At 40.1% G+C, this 25,717-nt stretch overlaps 1 protein-coding gene across 1 annotated transcript in view; it reads right to left on the bottom strand.

Moving 5' to 3' along the window:
• Positions 1-18,360, bottom strand: part of mafa (MAF bZIP transcription factor a) — a 76,179-nt gene extending 57,819 nt beyond the window's left edge. The window contains exons 1-2 of the mRNA XM_004539408.4: positions 16,971-18,360; positions 9,483-9,550 (exon numbers count right to left, since the gene is read on the bottom strand). Coding sequence (XP_004539465.1) covers positions 9,523-9,550; positions 16,971-17,938 — 996 coding nt within the window. The 5' untranslated portion in view covers positions 17,939-18,360 and the 3' untranslated portion in view covers positions 9,483-9,522. The remainder of the gene's footprint in view (positions 1-9,482; positions 9,551-16,970) is intronic.
• Positions 18,361-25,717: the final 7,357 nt, after the last annotated feature.

Here is a 25,717-nt window from a genome sequence, read left to right as displayed (position 1 = left end):
TGACCCAAATGGGCCATCTGAGACCAGCCTACTTGACACATTGTGACACACAAGCCATAACTGCCACTGACCATTTCCCACCACAACTGTTTATGTAAAGTAGCAAAAAGTCTGTAGTCAGTTGTCACATCCTATCATCTACCAAGAAGAGTGTCAACAGTTTGACCACAGTGATTCCCATGTAGCTTGTACGTGAGGAACTTAGTTCATATTTGCAGAACCATCACTAGAATACTGGAACCCTTACTTACTGGCTTCCCAAATGGGTGCCATATTGCGGTGGCACCCGTTTACTCAAGTCAGGTTTAATGCACTTTCACGTTAAATTGTCATCAGAAGTTCCTGTTAAAATGGGCGTGTTCAAGTTGTAACTTTCTTAAGAACTAATCATCCAAATTATTGAAGGAATGAAAAAAACCCAACAAAAAGTAAATTAAAAAAATAACACACGTAAACAAATTTCTGACTTCTGTTCTTTGGCTTATTTAAAGTACGTGCACAGTTTGTTTTATTTGCATCTTTTACAACCACACTAGTTTCTCTCCTCTCCTCTGCATGTTGTGTCACTGTATGTGTATCTGTGTCAGTTTTTAGCAATGTAAGAATCTTTTCCCACACACAGCAGAACAAAGCACTCAACCCAGGTGAAACACAGTATCAAAAACCAGCTTTTAACCACAACTTATTTTAATCTATGTTGGAATATATATTAGTTAATATAAATATATTGTAACTTGACACTGCCTGTCCCCAGCAATACATCTGCTAGGTGTGAAGTAGTTACAGTTACTCGTCGCCACTCTAAGCGCTCTAATCAAGTCCGGTGAAAGATATTTAAATGATGCCTCATCTATATGTCATTCGGGCAAGCTTAATTTTTGCAGTCCACGTTTGCCCACAACATTAGTTTTATCTAATATAGTATATATACTTTTACACAAAACCCCCGTAAACAGAGACGGCATCAGGTTTCAGGCCCTGTTTAGTTTCGCTTCGCTCACCCACACTTTCTCTAGAATATGCTTCGCTCTTTCAATCTTACGCTTTTTTCTCAATCAGAATTTCCATTCAGTTAAAAGAAACAAATGCTTAACGTTTTTTCTTCTCCACCCAGGTGCAAAACAAAGAATATGAAATGATACAAATTACACGCGCATGGACACACACCACAATAAAACAAGAAACAAGGGAAGCTTTTGATCATGGCGCTTGCTTCGTGTTTGCATGTGTGACTGTGTGCCTGCATCTTTAAGTGTTTGTGCAGAGGGAAGAGCAGCAAGTGAAATGAGTTGAGCAGAGAAGAGGGAGCCCATATGGCGGTGGTTATCAGTGCGCTGTCAGTTTTCAGTCATCAGGCCCTCTGCATTTGGGTGAAGAAGAGGAGAAGGAGGAGGAGACTTATCTGGAAACCGATAAGGCGGGTCAGGCCTTTCTCAAATTATACGGAAATTATTTTAATTGCTAGTGAGAGCTGCAGAGCTTTGAATTTTATCTCCCTATTACTGTTTGCCTATGAGTGGATGCCCCCTCCTTCCCCTCTTTTTTCCTGACTCGCTTCACCTTATTGTCTATTAAGTTTTCCCTAAAAATATCTTTTTATGCACATGCAACTGTCAGCCTCCATCTGGGGCTGCTGAGCAGGGAGTGCGAAGGCTTATTTCTCAGTGTTTTAGGTGTGTGCACTTGCGTGTGCTTATAGCATCTTAATGTACACAGGCCACAATGTCAGCATTTAACACCCAGACACCATGTGACCAAGCTCTGAACCGGAAAAGTAAACCAAGAAATCTTTCCCTGGTTGATTTGTGCATGTGTGCGTGCGCGAATGCATGTCTTGTGTGTACTTGTGCTCCATGAACCAGAGAACTCAGGTCAGATGCTTCCAGTGTTGGGCTTAAAGCTGCTTTGAATGGGCCAGGCTGTGCTCATCTTCTGCCTAATCTTCCTACTCTGGTGAGTGTAGGGAGGAGGAGAAAAAATCCATAGTCTTTTCATTCTCCTGTGACCACTGTGCCTGTGACAGAGCAGCCATGGGAATGGAGATGGATACAAGCAGCCCTGCTTCTGACCTCCCTCTACTCCAACACAAGCGTAGAGATAAACAGGGCCGCAAGGATCGCTAACATCTTTCTTTCTCAGGCACACACAGACATATGCGCACACACTCATACAGGCGCAGACATCTCATTAAAGCAATAGTAGGTGAATGTTGCAACAGCAGTGTGCCACTGGGAGAGAGGTCTATTAGGGATACTATCAAGAGACGACGGAAGGAAATGAGAGTCAGTGTACAGGACTTGTGCGCATCTCATTCTGGTGTGGCATATGTGTGATGTATGTCTAATTTTGACCCGAGGGATCCAGCGAAGGAGCCAGTATTAATACTTATTGGCTGAATCATTATGATAATCTAGTGACTAGAGAGTTAATGCAAGAATTCATAGAGTAAATATCTATTACGCAAGCGCGTGTGTGTTCGCATGTGTGTGTGTGTTAGAGAAGGAGATAGAAAAAGACTTGTCCACATGCAATTCTATATCCATAAGTGAGAAAGACAAGAGGAACTGCTCGAGAGCATACGGCAGGCCATTCATTCTAAATTACTCTTCCCTCCCTGTATCCTGGGGATTTTTGGAGTGATATTCCCCTCCTGCTCCCTCGTTCCCTCGGCTGTCACAACCCGTCACCACAACTATTCCACTTCAGCCACAGAGACAGAGGGTAAGCTTCGTCCCTCTCCATCACCCTCCTTACACATCTCTCTCACTAATAACAGTTGTGCCATACTTGGCTGTAAGTTACTAATATTCTTTCTTTTATTCATATGGGTTTGTGTGTGTGTTTGTGTGCCTCTCTGTGTGTGTGTGTTTTTCCCTGTGTGTGTGTGTGTGTGTGTGTGTGTGTGTGTGTGTGTGTGTGTGTGTGTGTGTGTGTGTGTGTGTGTGTGTGTGTGTGTGTAGTGTATTATTAGTTTTAGAAGAGAACAGGAAACTAATCATGTTTTAGTTTTTGCTAACAAGAGTCTCATACTCCAGAATGTCAAAATGGAAAGTAAACAGAGAGCCATTCCTTTGGTCATGGCTTGTATCCATAGAGATCCATGTGTCTTATTATGGTTTGTCAGGGGTCATTACTGTAATTCAAGCAGACAGACGTTTATACTGAGAGAAGTACGCCATAATATTCTCTTTCTGTTTGTGTCTTTTTTTTGGTCTTAGCATCTATATGCAGCCGCTTCCGATAATGTCATCCTATACCGTTGTCCGCTTCTTGCAACCAGACACTATCAGCTGTGAACTCATCCCTCTCCTTTAATGATCAGGCCACAGAGAGGAAGAAGGAATAAAAACTAAGAGGAGTGAAGATGTTGTTCAATACATGGGGCTGTGCACGAGGGAGAGGAAAGAGCTTCCTCCGTTCCGCGAAAGACTGAGCAAACTAGGACTGTGGTTCTTTCTTCATTTTAGTTTTTTTTTTTTGCCTCAGCCACAACATTCTTTCCGAAAGGTCTCACACTGGTCCAAGCCAAAATAAAAAGAGAGCAAATGAAAAGAAAAAAGTGACCAACACGGTGTTTAACTTCACGGTGTAATCTCCTGACACAAGCCTCTTTGACAGTAGTGAGACGCAGAAGCGTGCCACTCTCCCGCCTCCACACTTTAAGGTTCGTTCTCCACGCTGTGTCAGAGGGGCCTCCTCTTTCAGGTCTCTGAGGCCATGCACTCTCCAAGAGTGACACTACCCAAATTCTGTAATTATAAGATGCAAAGAGAATTCCTCAGCCTGGTTAACCAGAACTATGAGAGACGGACAAATATTTACCCCCTCCCCACCCCTTCCTCTGTTCCTCCTCTTTTAACACGCCCCCACCTCGATAATTTAACAGTAAGAGCAACTCAGCCTTGTAAACACAATAGTTATGTCTGCGCTCACAGAGCCATGAAGCAGACATACAGGCTCCACTACCCCTGCAGCTACTACTAATACAGCTCTCCTCTCCTCTCCTCTCATGTACATATGTCATCCCTTTATAAAAGCAAAGTTTGCATATCTTTAACAGGGTGCAACTGAAGAGTGCTAAGTAATTATTACAGCTTTGTTTTCATCTTCCTCCACCATACATTCCCACATAATTTGTAATCAGTGTAAGCAAAAAGAAGCAAAACCTATTGTTGTTTAAATTAAACACACAATCTTTTAGGTCACACACACTTTTCTATATTATGTTATTTGGTTCTTCTCTGACCGAACACCAAGTCTGGACTTTCTCAAACATACACAGTTAAAATATGTTATGTCTGTTCTCACCTCCCATAAATGTCCTCTGGTTTAGTTATGGAACTGCATTTAGAATCCCGATGTTTATTTACAAAGTGTTAAATGCTCTAACTGTTTCTTCTATTACAGCACTCCTGTCCCTACATCGTAAAGGAGGGGTAGGGGCTTTGGCGTCCACGCACACCATATGTTTCTATCAGTTTAGCAAAATTAACTTAACACCCAGTTTTCTTCATGATCTTTTAAATACACCTAATCTTATCAGCTGATGTATTCTTTTTTTCACTATCAGTTTTGAGAAATATCAGTTTTGTCTAAATTGTCCAAGTTGTCTGACTGTGCATTGTGCAGCCATGTGTGAGTTTCTATTAAGTGTGCTAAATATAAAATGCTGCCTAAAAGTTCAGGCGAGTCAAGTTATGACTAACGTACGCCTGCAAAACAACAACATTAAATTGCACTTGCAACACTGTTTAACACTGAAGTGATTCAGCTTGGGAGCTCTATAAAGCTGAAAGTTAGTAAGGTGTCAGGAATCTATCAGCTAATTACAAAAAAATCTGTATGTTTATTAAGGTAAAACCAAATATTGCTTTAATGGCCAAGAGAAACAGCCCTGTGGCTTGTGGCTCTAGAGCACAGACTAAACATCTAATGATGTGTGTGCATTACTAAAGCTCCCACCTGATTGCTTGTCTTAACACTTTGTAAACAGTGTGATAATATCTTAGGCCTAATATCTGTCCCTCTGCATGCATTACTGGGATCCTGGACTGATTAAATACCCTAGCATTTTAACTGAAAACAGAAAGTAAAGAAAAGTAACTTTTGGTTGGAAATTTCCTGTTTGACAGCAAGAAACTGAGAGAATTGTGTTGTTCTCGGAGGCTATTTGTGTTTGACATTAGCAGGCACGCACAATGCATTAAGCCAGGAATGTAAGTAATGTGCGCTTAGACATACGGCCCTAACTACACAGCGTCGACAGCATTGTTTAATGCACAGCAATAACTCTGTTAGCCTGTTACTTCTCATTGCTTCTCTTTCTCTCCTCCTCTTTGTTCACTCTGTGTGTACATTTCTTAAATGGTGCACTATAGGGTGAAAGAGAAAAGATGAGAGAAGACACTGGAAGTCTCTTCAGAGCTATTAGCTTTGTACCATTCTGTCTCCCCCCTAGCCCTGTTGAAGCAAGATACTAAAAATATTACAGGAACATTTGATATGATGCAGTGCTACTGGACAACTTTTATTCTTGCCTTAAAAATATGTTGCCGTGTTGTGATTCAGGAGGGGACCTGAACTCTATCAGTGTAAATGCAGACTTGGCCTCCACAGAGGACCCGCACCCTGGGTGAATGACTGCAAGAGCTGCTATATGGCAGGATGAAGTGTGTTCATTTCCTTATTTATTGACTCACTTGCTTTTCTCTGAGTGTTTGAAATTAATAACAGCCAGCAGAAATCAGACAGAGGGATGAAAATCAGCACTTTCCCTGCAGTGAAGCCATTCATCAAGCTAACGAGGGGGAGAATAGAAGTGGAGAGGGGGAGGGAGAGTAGTGACGTTTGGAGAGGGAACAGAAAGCGGGAGGGTAGCAGGTGCAGTGTGAGGTGAAGGGAGGGAGGGAGGGAAAGTGACGCTGGGAACAGAGGGGAGGGGAAGGAAGCTAAGTTTGTTTGGGAGGAGAGTCATTTGGAGGATAGCGGGGCAGACAGAAGAGGAGGAGCTGTGTGCCACTCTATAAAGAGGAGTAGCGATAGAAAGAAGGGCAAGTTTGACATTGGAATATAAATAGAGAGGGAAGAGAGAAACAGAACGCAGGCAGGATTTCCAGAGATCAAGTCAAGAACCACCAAGTCATAACTTGAATCTGATGATGATGTGTTGATATATTTTAAAGTCCATGCCACTGCTAGTTGATAAAGAGTGAAGCCGCTGGCTTTATGGAGCTTTATAACAGCTCTTGCTCAGTGTCTGGGTTCTTCAGGCCTCTGCAAGAGGCATCAAGAACCTAGCAAAACAACACAGCAATGATATTTCCCATAACACTTTTAACAGTACAGAATAAGGAGTATACTAAACAGAACTCTTTTTCAGTGTCCCCAACTTTCATATATTATCTCTCTTCCTTTCACTGATGGGTGATGATGGGCCCGCCCTCACTTTAAAGCCTTCACCTTGTCATGGCTTTGGTCCCACGCTGCTCTGCCTCCCTACAGTCCACTAGAGACTCAACAGTATCTCACACCCAGAGTAGGGCTGACTAAGCACTTACCAGTGAGTCTCTCTTCTCAGAGTGAGAAAGGAGCGCCATGCTGAGAACTCTGCCACAGGAAAATAATTAGCAAAGTGGAGCTCTGCCCAAACACAGGCTAAATCTAGTAGCACTTCACAGTCAAATGAAACTATAAATCTCAATTCTTTTTCTTCTGTTTTTGCTTATTTGTTTGCCCCCCTAACCCCCCCCCCCTCAAACACACACACACATATTTTTCTTAGGATACATAATTTTCACAATTACAAGTAAAATCTTTGTTTCATGATAACTTTTAATAGCATGAATTTAATCAGGGGTACTAAAACTTAGTTCAATCTCATACAGTCTTTTAATGAAAAGGCATCCATTGGAAGCTGCACATTGCTTTGCACTCGTTCTTCACGAGTCACTTCAAGCTGACAAATTTGTGATAGGTGCCTTGTGATGACGCAAACTGTGTCCATCTCACTGTACATGGATATATGTATTTTTAACTTTAAAGTTAGACCACAGTGTCTTTGGTCACCAAGGCTAAATATAGTCACCTCCTCCTGAACAGTCTCCAGTTTCTCACTCCTTTCCAAGAGGCAGGTGGAGCAGATAGAAGGGGGGGAAGGTGGGATAGCACCCAGTCTTGAATAAATCATCCCACAACTTTTGACCCATATGGAGGAGGTTGTTTTTATACTTCACACTGCCCCCCTTCTCTCCATGGCCTCTGCACCCCTCTGTCCCATTCATTTTCTCCCCCACATGACAGGTTAATCTGGATCGATTTCATCTGCCCTCAACGACTGAGACCAACATCCTGGCACCCAGAAATAGAGCACACTGTGACGGATTCGCCTCCTACTAACCATTACCGTTAACAAGCAACTCTAAGAAGGGGTGGGCAAGAGAAGATGTTTTGGGAAGTTTAAAAACAACATAATTTACTGCACAGAGGAAAAACACAGATGTGAAGAAACGAAAGACACTTGATAAGATGGGAAATTGAACAGTGCGATGAGCTGTGGTATGTGGGTGATGCTGCTTCAGTAGGTTTCACCCAAACCACGTTGTCATACAATGGTCACATGACTGTATGCTGTATCTTTATGTGAGCACAAACACTCACACACACACACACACACACACACACACACACAGACACACAGACCTTTCCCCCCCCAATCTATATTTGCACTTTCTCACAGCCTCTTACACTGCATATACACACACCTGGCATTTTATCTTTGTCAGCATATTCTGGGTCCTTCAGCTCCCTACTGGGCTCTCAACTCCAGTGTCTCTTTGCATGGCAATCCCCTGAGCTGTGCCTACCTTTACAACACACAGGAAAAGCACACTGGCAGGTAGTTTTATACCAATGTTAACCTCTATTTACAGTATCTTCATACCAGCTCTGCATCTTGTGGCGTAAATACATTTGTGCCTGGGAAAATCTTTTTCTTCTAGGATTAGTTAGGTAGAGGCGCAGTGACATAGTGTCCTGGTGGCAGTCCAGGCTCGAGTCAGGACACTGTTTCCCCAGGCAAGGACACCAAGACCTGGCTCTCCGTCTCCATCACTCAGCTTGTCCTCCTGGAGCTACGTGGCCAGACTGCTCATCACACCCCCCCCCCCCCCCCCCCCCCCCCCCCATTCTTCATATGCATGGATTTGCATAAAACAAAGACATGGCTCTGCCTGGAATGTCTGCCATGGTTGAAACTGCTAAGAATGGGATCGACCAGACCACACCGCACGCAGCACCTCTAAGTTCAGCTGGCAGGTTGTCAGAGCACAACATCAGCATAGCGCATGGCAGGAGAACCGAGATTTACGAGGCCGCGTAAGATAGACACCCTCATGGTTTTCCACTTTAATTCGTTTAACATCCGTTCCCATGGCATTGTTTATATTCGACACCCCTTAGCAGTGAGCAGAGGGCACCTAATTCACAGTGATGACGTGGGAGGAGAATCAGAGCACTTAAAACACTTCATCTAAAGATGATTTGTCCTTGTCTTCCCTGATGGCTTTTGTCCTGCTTCCCCTCCTGAAGTTAAGTGGATCTGGCGAAAGGCCAGCTACTGATCCCGCTCCCCACTTAGAGACAATCAAGTAAATAACAGCAGATACAAATACATGTACACAAGCACACACGCACACACTTACAGTATATTCTTCTTTACGTTGGTGGAAAAAGTTAGAATGCAAGTGCTCTTTCATTCTTATGTGTCATGATGAAGCACATTGCAGCTGTTTGCTTTGGAACAATCAGTGAAACCATTACAGGAACATTTGGGTTTGCAATATACATTCTCCCAGGTTGCCCTTTGTCTCTGCAAATTGATATCAAGATTCAAATCTTATTTTTCACTCTTTGTCACTGGTGCAAAACACGAACATATAATTTGCATTTGAATGAGTGGCTCTAATCTGCCGGTTGTCCTGATCGGGGATGAAGGATGTTGCCCTAGACTCAAAACTTCATGTGTCGTGTGATTTTTCTTCTCCATGGATAAAATAAGGTATGATAATGGATACGATATCAAGGAACGTTATTGCATCAGGGAGATAGATGTAGAGAGATATTGCCAACATTAAGAAGGTGTGTGCTCTTTAGCATATACAATGCATTATGTATCCATTATAAAAAGCTTACAGACATGCATTATGTTTTAAAACATTCAGTAGCATATGTGGTGACTATTTTCTCCGTTTAATATGACTGCCTGATATTAATGAATAGTTAATATGGATTTAATTGTGTAGTGCTATAAATGAAAAATGCATACCACAAATAATACTTGTATAACACAGCTATGTTTGGTAGCATGTGCAAAGCTGTGGTATTTTTCTAAAGAAGGAATATTTTGTAAACTCAACAAATCTGATATTGCTCACTATTATTAAGCAGAAAATGTAAAAAAAAGGCCAAAGTTATCAGACATTTACCTCAAGAATCCTCAAGGGCACGGAGGGATGGTGCTTGAAATCACAGATGGAGAAATTTTCTTGATGACCTGAAGAAGCAGAAAAGATTGGACAAACAGATCAGATAAATTAATATCAGCGTAAATATGCTTGGTGTCACCTTTTCACCCTCTTCCCTTCTGTCTGCATCAGACACGGATACACACAAGAAGGCCCACACAAACAATCACAAAGAAACAAGCAGACTCATTCTGAGCAAGATTCACTCTCACCTTGTCTCTTTGGTGAAATACACTACATGTATCATAGTAAATGTTTGATGCTGGGGGAATTGTAAAAATTTACATGCAAATAGATTCTACAGGCGGAACCCATGCATCAAAACACAAGAGACAAAACTAAAATATCTAAGCGTACGTACGGCGTGCCATCACACAGACAAGGCAAAATAGATTTTTTTTCTTTTTTTTTTGTAGAGGCATTTATTTCTGTTCATCTCATTCAGTTGAATAATGAATTGTTCTAACAGGGGAGGAATCGTGGCAAATAAAAAAGAGAGGGATAAAGTCTTGTTTCCTTGCTACCTTGTGACTGAAACTTTCAGAAGTACCCTGGCAAAACATACAAAAGTGGGCATGTTTCTTTAGGCGGGTCCAAATACAGTTCATATCCCCTATAAATGTTGCAGCACAAGTAAAAACATTAGCTCAGCTCTTAGCTCCCTTTGCAGATTCCAAGCCGGGCCGATTTAAAGTTCCTGGAAAATAACAGCGGTGGAAGTAATTTGCCTGTACGCTACTGTGAGAGAAATTTTAAATCACTGGATTTTCAAATAAATGCCACATAGAACTGGCACAAAAGCAGTGAGGCAGCTGTTGTGATGACAGATGTTAAGAAAAAAACAAAAAAACCCAAAAGGCTCCTAATGGTGCTAAACTGTGATCAGCAGCCAATCAGCTGACAAATCATATCACCTGTTAGATATAGCAGGATATTATCTTTTTCATGTCTTAGGTTTGCTTTATTTCACCTGTCATTCAAGGTGAAAGTACTGAAAGTGTAAAAATACATATGCTGAGATATGACTTGGACTTACCTAAACAACAAAATTGCACTTACATCTATGCTCCATGTGTATCGCTCTGCATGCAGCTCCCTATTTCATACTGATCTGCTTTAAAAGTTACACCTGAGGAACCAAAGGAATGGACTTAAATGTGTAGAAAACAAAAACATTTGTGGAGCACAGAGGGATTTCACTCATGTAGCTAGATTTTTAGTGGGAGAAATTTCACAAACATATGCCCGTTTGAAGGACTGTGTGTCTCACTTTTTCTTTTACTCCGTTACCTCTTGCTTTAGCGCTGCTGCATTTATTTAAGTCACAGGCTCTTGGTTTGGGTCCATTTACAGACATATAAAATTACTCCAGCAAATCCCTACCACCTCATTACCAACATAACCTGCAGCCAGTCTTTCAAGGACGACTCTCTAATGACACCACATGTATCAGCTTAATGTCTATTTGAAGCAAGCTTTCTGCCACAAAAGAAAGAAAGAAATGTACAGACATCATCGACAGCAAAGTGTAAAGTGTAAGTATTGATGCTTGGCATTTATTTATTCCCAGTGAACTGCACTATTGCACCATTCCTCTCTTATACGATTGTACTATTCCTCTCTTCTACACTATGAATGTGAGAATAATGTTCCTTTTTTGTTTCTCTACTTAGACAGACCATTCACAGATGTGGCTGCCACCTGGTTGTGTTGAGACACATGACTGCCACTGCTGCTGCACATCCTCTCTCCAATCTTCTGTCGACAGTGGTTTTTTATCCACAACCAAACTCATATAAAACATTTTCTAACTGTTGAAAATGAAAATAGTAAAAATGAAAAACAGAAGCAAATTCCATGCAAAGGTAGGACGAACAAATGTGAAAATGCAAAGAAAAAAAAAGAAAGATCTTATTCCATTTATTTAGGATTTCTCATCACACTAAGACAGATTAGAAAAATATGTTTTCAAAAAACACAGTTGAAACTTGGCACTTTTGATATTTTGTGAGTCTTTATTAACCCCAGTTGTGTAAAATGTGACAGAAAGCCACAGCTTAACACACCCACTCTGAGTCAGTTGATATTTAAGACAGGAACAATGAATTTACCCCATGTACGACTGGCTGCTTTGTTTTGCAACACCCACAATGAAATGGTTGAATGAAGTGGGTGTGAGAACAAGATTAAATGTTCACCATGTGTGCCACAAATACTACCAGACTCAGAGTAAATAAATAAATAAATGAATACATGAAAATAATCAGAATGAATGGCAGCGTGAAAATAAACCTGGCCAGCTTAAGCCAAGTGCCACTGCCCTTCACAGCATATTTAATAGACACTTTTCCTGCACCCTGTATTTAAACTCCTTTTGTATGTGTGCTATTATAGTATAGTATTATTATATAATCTTTTCACAGTCAAAAATATATTATTTGTTTTCTTGCGATTCAAAAAATGTAAAGACAGGAGTGAAATATAGGATGTTAATAATTAAAAAATATATATAGCAGGGAGTTGTGCTGAATTTACTGGATACTATCCTATGTCGGATGTGTGTGTACATCTCATTCATTGGGTTCTGGGCAGAGGAAATGAGCATGAGTTCCCCAGGGCAGGGATTACTCTAATGACTTTGAGAGCAGCCTTGTGCGCTGTAACTTTTGACCTCTGCTCATCCTCTTTGACAAAAAACACAACAAGAGAAATACACATGCATGCACACACACGGATTCATGCATCTACACCTACAAACACATACATGACATACCGTGCGAAACAGCAAGACAAAAAGATTTGCTCCAATTGTTCCTCTGGCACTTTCTAAAGCCTGTAAGAATTCAAACCCCCAACAGGCTCTTATTTTTGGTTGTGTCGACTGGCGTACTGGTACTTAACTGAACATTGTGCTGCATCTTATGCTGTCAACCTGCATAGCGCCAGCGTTCCACATGAGTGTCTCGCTGGAAGATCGATCATTTTATCACTTACATAACCGCTGCGTACGGGCACCACAGATATAAGAGGAAACATCTTTTTACAAATTAGATCTGTCTTCGCAAAAAATGCCATTTAGCTCGGGGACTCGACTGTTTGAGTCACACACACAGAGAAGCACAAGTAACACTGTGGTCTGAAACAAAAGAATGGAGCAAATCTATTCTTTTGTTTTCGTATTGTAAGTTGGTGAGTGTGTTTTCATGTTTAGTATGCGTGCGGTGACTGTGTTTTAGTGGATGGACATTAGAGGTCTAAATGATCTGTTCCAATGAGGAAACAATCAAACTAAATAAGTTTAAGAGTCTTATAAAGAAGCCCCTAGCAAAAAACAAATGTTCATTTTTTACATGCCACTCAAAACACATCAAAAAACCCACTGCACTGAAAGCATGGTTTAAAGAGAGGCAGAAAAGAAGAGACTCTTAAGCAAAGAGGAAATTATTTCCTCTTTGAAATGGCAAATACAAAAACATGTCTTTTAAATGAGGGGAAAAGCAAATGATTATCCTCTCTAAAGTCATTTCATACATTGTTGTGGTTAATGTGACATATCAGACTATAACGGTACTACTGCTTTAGATGTAATTAGATAAATTGAGGAAGAAGGAGAACGGCTTGGCTGTAAATTGCATGGTGTGTACATGCTAAGACCCAACACTGGCACAGCTGCACAGAGCTACACTCACAATTTATCATCTTTACATCGCAGGAGCCACTGGCCCACACCACTATTAATCATCAGCAAAATCATTTAATTCAGCCCAAGCCTGACTATTGTCTCAGCTTCTCCCCTCACTCTGGGCAAATCAGCCACCACAGCAGCAGTGCACACCTCAGATCTTGGGTTAAAACTGTCTTTCTCCCTCTCCCTCTCTCTCCTTTTTGATGAGCTGTGTAGCACATCATCATTGGCAGATGGCGCAGAAGCTTGCTTTTTTGCAAATTTAACAAGTATGAAATTTATAATGGCAAAGACTACGAACGGTTGAGCACTTACTGCTTTAACACACTGACAGTGCGGTTCATTTTTATGAAAGGCGTTTTTTTGTCTGTATCCGTTGGACACTGATAATCTGTGGCTAAACTGCAAAACAGAAGACAAATCCAGATTGAATCTGTCTTCAGAAACTGTAGCGTTTCCTCAAAGTGTATTTTGGCACGTTGGTCTTCCTGTTTCAACAAACAAATTGTTCCGAATGCCCACAAGCCTATTCCTTGTGAACTCAGCAAAGAACTTTTCCTCTTGTCTTTCTGGAAAGTGGCAAGTTTAGTTCATGTCCAAGTGCAGTCCAAAAGTTATGTTAAAAAGAAAATCAGCATATGATGTAAAAACACCAAATGCAATGCAAGATTGGGTACAGCAGAGCAGAGACTCTTCTGCTAACCACAGTGGCTGACATAAATTGGCACCTTCTCCAGCGCCCCCTCACATGCCTGACATGGCTGTGCCCTCCGTGCGCCCCGTCTCCCACAGCATGTTTGCTTCAGGCCAACGTCCAGACCCACTGACAAAAAGGAAAGAGCTGGATGAAACTGAGAAAGCCAAACGATGACATGCTAATGACTGTAAGTGCAGAGTGTCCGAGAAACACGGTAAGCGGGCACAACAGATAAGTAAGCAAAGAATGTGTAAAAAGGGTAAGTGAAGGGTACAAATATGGAGCATGCATCATGCACAGCCACAAGAAACTCACAGTGTTGTCATTATTACATACTGCCACTCAAGGAAACACACACACACACATTCAGATTTACACCTAAGTCCAAATACACGCTTGCATACTCCCACATGAAGCAGCACTTAAGACAAGCACACACATATGCACAAATAGAAAGGCTCACACATGACCAGACTGTTCATAATAATGTTAACATGATTTATCAGACATAAAATCAAATTGGACTTCTGCAAATAAAAATGAGGATGAAGTTCATGAACTGAGATGCAAACACAATATTTCTAACACTTATTTTTTTGATTATAATGATAGAATCACGTTGGACTTTAAATGAAAAATGTCAGCAGGTAAGGTCTGTTTCTCCTTTTTAGGATCATCATCATAGGAAATAATAAATACATATATTTTTATTTGGTGTTAATTCATGGATTGTGAAGAAACATGCATCTCTATCATTCAACAGACTGTCAAAGCAGAAATGTTTAATTAGCTGCACGCCACTGTGAGTTATTGTTATTATTATTAGGCTTCATTAAGTTATTGCAACAATGGACTTGCATCTCTACATTTTACAATTTTTTTTTACACTGCCAGCCTGAATTGCTTTCCTTAAATGTTCAATTCATTCCTGTTTCTGATTCTTCCAAAATGGTGTAAGAAGCTCTTACTAAATTAATTCTGGCAGAAACCTTAAAAAGAGGGTAACAAGACCCCTATAAGCAGTGTTAAAATGTGGGGCAGTAATATGGAGATGACATGTTTTCTAGTTTCATTTCTGTGTGTTTCACTCACAAACAACAAAGAGTCTCAGGACAACTCAAAAGAAAAGTGAGAAACTTATTGAAGACAATTACATACATTTATTGCATATCATTTAATTGTATGAAATGAGAAACGAGCACATATGAACATCACATATGGTTAGTGAATGAAATAATTTTGCACAGCAAAATATATATATATATATGTATATATATACTATATGTAAGATGAAAGATTAATTAACATATTTTCAAAATTTATTGGCGAATAGTACTCCCCCCTTTTATACATGCAGGGTGACACTCCCTGACGATCTAATAATGTCCGGACATTATAGATTAGAATAATTACTTATTGCTTTGCAAATGTTTACGTTTATTTAAGAGAAAACAACAGTATACCCTGAACTGATGCTAATATCTCCAAATGATACGACTAAGTCGTAAACGAATGTCAGATCTATCTTCTTGGGAGATGGAAAGCTAATTTTCCACATGACATTTTTTTAGTGCATTTCTGTTCAGAATAAGTCAGTTCAATCAAGAAACACATTTTCAAAAGCACAGTAATTTACTTAGACTTGTGAGAATTGTCTTCTCCAAATATACTTTTTCTTAATATAGTTATTTAAAATATAATAATAAAATGTGTGTCGGACACCAGATCTCTCACACTTCGGTTTATAGCACATGCTGCAAAAGCGCTGTTTTATGCACTGCACAATACTGCTCACTGTATAAATTGGAGCCGAGCCAATTTCTCTTAATCAGTGTTAAAAATAGTTTTGGGCAGCAATCTTATTATTAATTATCCTAGAAATCTATATGACATAAGCTGTAGCACATGATATCTTTTGCATCATAGATTATAAAACTTTGTCTTTAAATTACGCTTTAAAAATTATTCAAATGATGACAAATGCACAATGGAATATATTTAAATAACAACATAGGCTTAGCAACAGACTAAACTTCCAGGAAATTGACTGGTAATTTCCTTCATACTGAAGTCTTTTCTTTTTCCCCTCGCACCAGGGTCCCCGCCGACAAACTTCCACCAGGAATGCCAGCGCATTCACTGCAGTCTTATGACAGCCGATGGTGGTGCACTTCAACACAGCTGAAATGCACCACTACAGGGGGTGGGAAGTCCTGTCACTTTTTTGTCTCTGTCCCAAAAAAGTGAGGAGGCCTAAATGAAGTATGAGTGCCATGCTGGAGTCATCCGACAAAATAGGACATCTTCAAGCATAGAAAGAAAAACCATACATGTCCAGCATGCAGGGCAGTTCAATAACACATCTCTTTAAAACAATGAAGAGTTTGTAATGGATACAGTCTTTTGTTGCTCCACACAATAACAAGCAAACGCATGAGATGAGGTGGCGTCAAACGGCAGGCTTGCAATCCTCCAAGTTTGGCAGACAAAAAAAAATAAAAAATAAAAAAAGGAGAAAGAAAGAAAAAAAAGGAAAAAACATACTGTCGATGGATGCACTTTTGATAAGAATCTGTACACTGAATCAAAACTAAAATGATGAAAAAGGGCCAAGTTGATGAACTTCAAAGGAGTATACTTAGTGCTTGCATGCACACTTGGTATACTGCGGCATAAAGTTGGATCAACTTTCAAATATCAAACACTGCAAATCTAATGAACAGAGATGAAAAAAAATCTTGACAGACAAACTATGTGTAATATACTGAGTATGATAGCAAAAAGTAGAAAGTTTTCTCAATACGCCTCTTCTAGATTAAAAAAAAATGCGGATAACAAAGCCCTCCAAATCTACAGCAGTGGTAGAATGGAGGGAACTTATTTTCAAAAAAAAAAATAAATGTAATAAAAAAAATCAAAAAGTTGATAAATTAGTTCTTCATCTAGGCATATAGTGGGATTTGCGTCAAGTAAATAATAAAAAAAAAAGTTTCAGAATGAAAACTTTTTACGCGGGGTGAGTTATTCATCTGATATAGTTTTATTTCGCGATAATGTCGAAACTCACATGAAAAACTCCGGAGATGAAGGGTTGTTGTCACTGCTGGATCCGTTTTCTCTGAAGCCGTTGCTGATGAGCTTCTCATACTTTTCTTTGTACGCGTCCCTCTCCCGGACCAGCCTGGAGATCTCTTGCTTTAGGTGCTCGACTTGCTGCAGGAGTTGTGTCTTCTCTCCCTCCAGGACGTGCCGCTGCTGAACTCGCTTGAACCGGCAGGACTGAGCGTAGCCTCTGTTCTTTAGGGTCCTCCTCTTCTGTTTCAATCTGATCACCTCTTCTTTGCTGACCCCCCGTAGCTGCCGGTTGAGCTCCCGCACTGACATGGTCACCAGCTGCTCGTCTGAGAAACGCTCCTCCAAGCGCATGTGTGGGTGATTTGTCCCAGAAGTGCCGTTGGACTGGACGCCCGGTGCCTGGTGGTGGCTGCTGCTGTGGTGGTGATGGTGGTGGTGGTGGTGTTGCGCTCCGTTCTGAGCGGCTGCCGCAGCAATTACTGCCGACACCACCGCCGCGGCGGACCCCATCTCTTCCCCGGCCATGGTGCTTCCTCCTCCGGCTGCACCAGCAAACTGCTGGCCCCTGGCATAGCCATCGAAAGACTGGAGCTGATGACTGCTGTTGATCAGCGCCTCGACCGCGTCTTCGGGGCTGAAGCCCAGCGCCTCTGGATTCAGCTGCTGTTGATAACCGGACATCCAGTAGAAATCCTCAATGTGTGTCTTCTGCTCACTCCCCGAGCCCGGACTGGGCGCCGAGAAGCTTGGGGAAGGGGGCACCGAGCTGCAAGGCGTGCTCATCGGGGTGGAAGACAAGGATCCCCCGGCGATAAGGCGACTGCACTGGCTGATGTTGCGATCGGGCTCCACCGGCTCCTTTTTCACTTCAAACTTCATCAGATCGAAGTCATTAACATATTCCATGGCCAGGGGACTGGTGGGCAGGTCGGAGTTGCTCATTGCCAGCTCTGATGCCATCCTCTTGCTGCTGACAGTCCTCCAAACGGGGTGAAGCGCAGCTGTCAAACTGGGTTGGTTGGGAAGAACGTGAGCCAGTTTGATTTTTACGCGTTTGTCTTGAAACTGAAAAAAAAATTAGGTTTTCGGCGTCCTTTTTGCAGGCGTGTGTGAGTAGAGTTTCTTTGCAGAGTCTATTGCACTGACACACCAGTGCCGCGCGTACGAGTAGCGGAGTCCTTTTTCAGCATGTGAAATTCGGCGGTTTTGGATTTCAAACATTTAACACTTTACGGGGTCTTCATGAATACATTGCGCACGCGGAGAGGGAAACACACCGAAAGTCAGGGAGTAAAAGCTCACTTGCACGTTCTAACCCGCTGTCTGGTGGGGCGATTTTTTAGTGGGATCACACAGCAGATGAGTTTAAGCATTGTAGCCGCTCTGACGTCAGGCTGGAAATGGGAAATTGACTCGGACGACGAGCCAATAGGGTCGCACACTCTAACAGCTAATTAACATATTAGTAGCCCAGAGAAACAAAACTTTTATCTACCGTCAATGGACACCAGCTGACTGTCAGTCGGAGCATAGATCCTTTTGTTCTTTTTATCGTAATTTCGATTTCATTTTATTTATTCATTTATTTATTTATTACTTTAATTTTTCGAAGTATGAGTTGTAAGTGGAACGAAACAGAGCATGCTCTAAATTAATTACAAAACGGAGTTGTAATGCTTGACATATAGAAAAAAGAGAGAGAAAGCAATCATAAAACAGACCTTATATAGTTCGCGTAACCCTGTAGCATAAACTGGTTATACATTTTAAGACATAAGTCTTAATCTTGCGAACATTACCTGAACAAAACCCGTCCACTTCCTAATGGCAATGTCTGTTATTTGTCTGAATGTACAGCACAATTAAAACCTAGAAACTATGTTTTATCAACTAAATATAAAACAAAAGTGGCATGTAAGAAGCTGCGCGGTAACTTGACAAAAAAAGGAAAAAAAAATATGAAAGGCGGATTGAAGAGGTTGTCATGTTTTCGCACACCATTGTAAAACTCAACACTGCCACCTTTTGGGCACGCTAGTGAAAGGGATTCCCCTCCCCATCCAGTCCACACAATCTTCGAAGAGTTGAAAGTTGAATGAAACATATACTGTTTGCAAAACACAAACACATGTACACGGTCCGAGTGTCGTTGTTTTCTTCACTTCAGTAGGAAAAAGACACGGTACCCCGACTGAATTTCAAACATCTTACATAACAAAGTCAATTTTGTGTTTTATGGAAGAAGTCATATCAGAGGAAGTGGATGCGAGTGAACCCGCTGCTCAGTGCAAACTGATATTCTGTGGAAGCCATAAAACTCACTTTATCTGAGTACATTGCTCTTTATCTCAGTTCAGAGGTCTCCTGCATTTAATTGACTTGTGTACAACACTAACATGAGTCAGTCTTGGTAATCCAGCTTCCACTGTAAGTCCTGTCTAGTTAGGTGGTTATAGTTTCTTTACCCCAGTGGACACAGCATGACTTTTAAAAATCAGAATAAATAGTAAGGTTTGTATACAGTTTGTATACAGTGTATTGTTGAAGTCTCCCATTGATGTATAGGCAAAATGCAATTAACTAATGACTAATAGCAGCTCACTTAAAAAAAAATAAAGAAGTTTGTTAGGGAAAATAGTGATGTAAGCCACACTGGCCCTGTCTTACTGGCCACAAGAGTGTTGATTTCTTTTGTGGCCTATTTTGACATGGTGCTGACAAATAACCATTTCTTTCCTGTGACAAAAGCCTATAATCATAGCCTGTTTCCCACTCTCTCGCCAAGCGTATGATCTCATCTTTGCAATGATGTATATTTTTAGATTTTTGTATGCGTCCTATTTAATGATAGTTCAACTCAGTCATGTGGAAGATGATCTTGACAATAAACCAGATATGTTACAACCACAGGGAGTTCAACACTTGGCCTATGGCTGCCCAAAACTATAGTTCAGGTTATGTCTTTATGTTTTGTTGACATAACATTATGGGGGTTATTTGAGTATTCTGATTCTGATTTTCTAATCTTTAAATGGGAGAAATACTAGTTATATATTATTAATTTGGTAAAACAACAGACTTTCAAATATTTTATTACATGTTGAATAAATTAGAATAAATGCAGAATAAAAGTTTTTTTATAAGGCTGTGTTTTGTGTAAAAACATCATCATTACTGTTACTGAATGTTTTATTAAAGGGTAAGTGGATGTATCCATTTGTATGGTAATTGAACGCTACATATGGCTCAAATAAAATTCAAACAAAACCCTATTGTTTGTATTTCCATTCTGTTGCCTTGTCATCTGTTTGGGCTTACCTGTTCACAGGAAGGCACAGCAGCGGCCTGTTCCCTGGGGTGCGGCCACAGCGGACTGAGACTAATATACAAACGAAGGGAAAGCTCATTAGTCATGACAGAAGAAAGTGGCGAACCTAATTTAGCTGCTTTTGTGCCTTTGAAGTTATTGATGATGCAGACCTGTGAGAGATCTACATGGAGAGAGATCAGTATATGCTGTGAAGACAACTTATCGAACCGGAAAGACAGAAGTTCATGGGATGAGATGGAACTGCAACGCGAGGTTGACTTATAAAGATATGAAACCATCCAGCCTCATTAAATAGGTCACCTCATTTTTTCGCTCAGGCTTTTCAGCAATTTGAAAAAAAAATCTGGAGGATTTTTGAAACCACAGCAGCCACATGAAACTGAAGAGTGCAGCTTGTTAGAATGCTGTAGTCATTAATGTTCAATGTGTTCATTGGCTTTCCAAACTTAAGAATTGTGAGACACGACTGAAGAAGGCTATTTGTGTATATACTCACTTTGTGTGTCACCTATTTCACTCATTTTATTTAATTAACACACATTTTCATGAGTTGCCACAAGGGATGAATCCACATATTTGATTTGGCATGGATTTTTGCCCTTCCTGGCATAACTCTCTCTGGGATTTGCGTCCCTTCCCACTCTTGAGCTGGGGATCTTTCACAGGTTAGGTGAATGTGTTAAACACTGAATTATGGATCCACTTACATGTTATCAATTCATTTGCTTTGACTATGTTAAATTTGCTAATCTAAAATGCATCATGTAAACCGTCAATTGTAATGCATTAAACACTGTGTAGTTGTTTACAATGTACTGTTTAAAAACCAAACAAGAAACAAACAAGAAACAAAACAACATGATTTGTAGTTTCGGTCTGTAATGGTTTATGATCAATCTAGGGTGTTGGTCATGTTCTAATTTGATTTTCTGACCTCAGATTAGATCTGAATATTAAAAATGGCTTTGATAAGATAAGGACTCAAATTTACTTCTCCATTACTTCTACACACATCTGTTGTGTGACTCCTTGTCTATGGTGACACTTATTTTTTACAAAGTATATAGTCAGTAGTTGTTAAACCTTAGAAGAGAATTTTAGCATTAACATGAATACTGTCTTTTAGGTTGGTCTTTTGCTGTTATCTGTCTGAACTTCTCTCATTCTGGTTAGCTCTAGAGGCAACTGAGCGGGAAGATCAGAGGTCAGTAAGTTGTCTTTTGTATCTGTTAGACTTTGTGTGTGGTGGGAAGCGGGTTCCTCAGTTTCAGGCAGGGCTAACCAGAGACTGTTACTGTATCCATGTTGGCACTCAAATACCTGGAAGCCGATAGAGCCTGCAACCATACAGGCAATTTAGCTAAAAAAAAAAGTTTAGTATGGCTTTACCAAACAAGAAACCAAATAAAACATAGCATTCTGAGCATTACTTTTAACTGTAAAATGAAGAAGACAGAAAGGCAACCCATGCTTTACATCTTTACTAACGAGACGAGCTGGTATTGCACTGCAATGCAGTTTCATCAACAGTTTAGTGACAGCAACAAAGCCGGAATATCAATTTTCACCCTACCAACAGAATGTGGGCACAGCCATGTCACAATTACTTTAATCCATTAGTCAGAAGAAGGGTGAGGCAGAGAAGGGTGTGATAGAGGACAGAGAAGACAAAATAAGGTCAGGAGGAGAGCAGGGTTGTAGTCTGAGGTGGAGTTTGGTTAGCCACTGTGACACCGGTGGAAAATATTTCGTAGCCTACAGCTAGTGGGCTTTATGTAAGCAGAGAACTCTGGTGTCTGAACACAAGTTAGTATCAGTTCTTTGGCTTCATGGCAAAAAACCAGCAGTAAACCAGTGAATGTGTTACAGTGCTGTGAACAGCACAGTCACACATGTTTTCTAGACTGTCTTAGTGTCACACGACCCTGGGATGACACATGAGTTTTGAGGTTTTATCTCTCATATTCCTTTCCCTCCCCCCCAGCTGAATATTTGTCAAGTTCAGTGACATGGTTGCTAATTAATACTATGTGCCCAGTAAATGTATGCTATTCTCTTCTCATGCTAAGTAATCGAAGAAGACTAGTCAATATTGTACAAGAGTTGGCAGAGTGGTTTGCATATTAGCCATAATTACATTCACATGAACATAATGTATTGGTTTACTGTCATGTGTAAGGTTAATGTGTATCACAATTAAATGATATATTAACTGGTGGATAGCTTTCCCAACGATGTGCACTTTGTGGGAATAGGTTAATTGAAAAATCTAAATTGCCCATAGGTGTGAATGACAGTCTGTCTCTGTGTGCTAGCCCTGCAACAGACTGGCGACCTGTCCAGGGTGTACCCCGCCTCTTTCCCTATGACAGCTGGGATACACTGAAAAAAAGTCCATGTTGGATTTACTTGATTCAATAGTGGACATTGGTTGCACACAAATGTTTTGCTTTGGCAGAAACTTAAACAACTGAGTTAAATCAACACAACTTTTTCATATTCAGTAAACCTGTGCATTTTGTGTTCATTAAACGTGATTGAAACATGTTCAGATGAAGTAAGTTGAGCTCTTGGAATATTTTAATCCTTCACAATTTTGTCATTTTATTTTAACACTATTCAATAACTTTTACCCCAATACTACTTGGTCACTTAAATACTACATGCTGTCTTCATATTACATAATCTTCAACAAAGTCTAGATCCTGGTTACCATAAAAATTGAATGGGTCTTCAACAACTACCATCCTTCTATCTTTATCCTGGTTGCAGGAGGGCTGGGAAATAACCCTGAAGTGATAGGTTACAAGGCAGGGTACACCTTGGACAGCTGACCAGTCTATCACATAGAAACAAACAACCATTTACACTTACATTCACAGGTAATTTAGAATCATCAGTTAACCCTAACTCTAATAACTGCATGACTTTTAACTGCGGGAGGAAACCAGAATACCTGCAAACTAGCCAGAATGTGGATTTGAACACAGGACCTTAGGAAAGCTATGATTTCCTGTATTTGATGCAGAATTTTTTTCTTTTTGTAATATTACACAATAAATAGCAATAGCATGCACGTGGTGCGTGTGTAGTTGTCTGCCTCTTATAACTCCAGTGATTTTCCTGCAGTTTGAAATCTTGTGCGATCTTGTGAATTTCATGAGTTCAGCAACTAACCACTCTTACTAGATTGTATCATGTCAACAAGAACAAATTAAGTTGTTGAATTTCGTAGAAATTTCATAGAAACATGAAATTATTGTGTTCAAATTACAAGTTAGACTTTTTTTAATGTAACAACCACCCAATTTACTTTTTTTGGTATACTAAAAAAAGTAGAGGTGGCTGCTCGACTTGACTGAGATGGATGCGTTCCTGAAACCACGATCTAAAGAGCGCGAGTCTGAAACGGTGTCGCGGGATTTAACATTGATATATTATTGACTTACTTCACTTGAACATGATATGAACAGCCTCTCTGCATACCATGTAGTTTCTACACTATGTAGTTACACTTAACTTTAAAGCATGAGGCAATTGTGTTAAATACACGCAAGATGCTTACGTAAATCCAAGAGCTGGCCAATCCCTTTTTTTCAGGCTCCAGCGCCCGCGACCCTGAAAAGGATAAGCGGATGCGAATGGATGGATGGAACATGAAATATGTTTACTTCATTGTTTGCATTTGCTGTTTTACAAACAATTAAGGGGTGTTTTTCCATACAATATACAATATAGCAGTTCAGTGCTGATATAGCACGTTCGTTACCATAAAGCAGCTATTTCTCAATTTCCAGGCTACAAGATTTTAAGCTGCAAACATGCAATGTTCAGGGGAGTTGTTGTGTTGTACAGAAGCATCTGGAAAGTATCCAGCCTCTAACTCCTGCTGTGTATTTTCACAAATGCAAAAATGAATAAATGCACAATGAATATCAAAAAACAATAATTATTTGCTTTTTTTTAAGCTAAATTTTTTTATGATACCTTTTTTTACTCCTGTCATTTTTGTTGAGTTGATCATCATGGCAGTGGTAAATAATAATATGATATAATACCACCTAATGTTATACCTTTCCATGTGACTCTATACAAGGGCTTTAGCTTTAGTTTAGCATTTGGACATGTCCTTATTTATGTTGTTTTTCCATTCATTTGTCACCTTCTACATGGTCATTACAAGTGAACCTAATGAGACTATCTCTTTATTATGTTCAACACAGTATTTGTCAAATATGCCAATACAGACTATTGACTTAGTGAAGATAAACAGTCTGCTTATGACAAACAACAGTTTGATAAGATCCACAGAGTTTTTAGAAGGGTTCTCAAATCCAGTGTGTTGTATGTTGGTACATAAATCTAATACTTCTCATATGCAATAAATGATGTGGCCTCAGGGCTATGGCACATAATATTATAATGTTTAGAAAAGCAGGATCTTCATTTTTTATCAGTCTTGTGTGATGAAGTGATGAAATACGTCTACATATTTGTGAACTGGTGATAAGGACATTTCTTCTATCTAAATAAATACATGAAAGCAGAAACAATTGCACAAACTTATTCCCAACTACATGCAGACATATACAAATGCAAAGAGAGGCACACACCCATGCGCATGCTCAAGCCTAATGAGAGATTTTCTGACCTTTCTTTATACACCCCTGGAGAATATTGATGAATCCCCTTTTAAAAATAACTCTCGCTTGTAGGGTCATTAAATGATTTACAGTTATATCAGAAACACATAATTATTGCATTTATTATGCTGGACTGTACAGGGCTGGTCCATTGTGGTAGGAGGTGGTCCTTTTAACACACAATATGAACAATTAAAAGTTTATTCTCTACGAGTGTACTCAGTACTTATGTTCTGCTCTAAAGGTAGCATCAGTAAAAAAACAAAAGAGCAAAACACTTTACAGCTTTTATAGTGGTGCATTAGCTATTGTAAAACTAAAGCTGTGCCCTTTATAATGGATTGTCTGATTAACTAAATAAAAAGACTATTGCCAAAGAAAGAGTACAAAGTGTCATTATGGGCTTTACCTCGTCATATTTAACGTTTTCCATAATGTCCCATAATGTTAAAAATCTGGTCTTGGATTTCAGCCATTTCTAATCACAGGATTTGCAATGACATTTAAGCCTTTTATCGTCATACATTCCAAACCTGTAATGTGGAAACCTTCGTCACAATGAAACGTGAGTGGATGAATTTTGTCCCCTCTATTACCCATGTCAAATCAGACATAATCTAACACGGTGAGCAAAGCAACTTCAGGCGATGTCACACTTGCTCTTCTCCAATAAGACTGACTGTGACATTGAAACTGTGAGGCTCATTTCTGACCTGCAAGTACACACCATCTGCTTTAGAGAGTTACCAATATTATCAGAGTTGT

The sequence above is a fragment of the Maylandia zebra genome, linkage group LG1, assembly GCF_041146795.1.
Source record: "Maylandia zebra isolate NMK-2024a linkage group LG1, Mzebra_GT3a, whole genome shotgun sequence".
Classification (NCBI taxonomy): Eukaryota; Metazoa; Chordata; class Actinopteri; order Cichliformes; family Cichlidae; genus Maylandia; species Maylandia zebra.
This window is presented reverse-complemented; position numbering and strand designations above follow the sequence as displayed.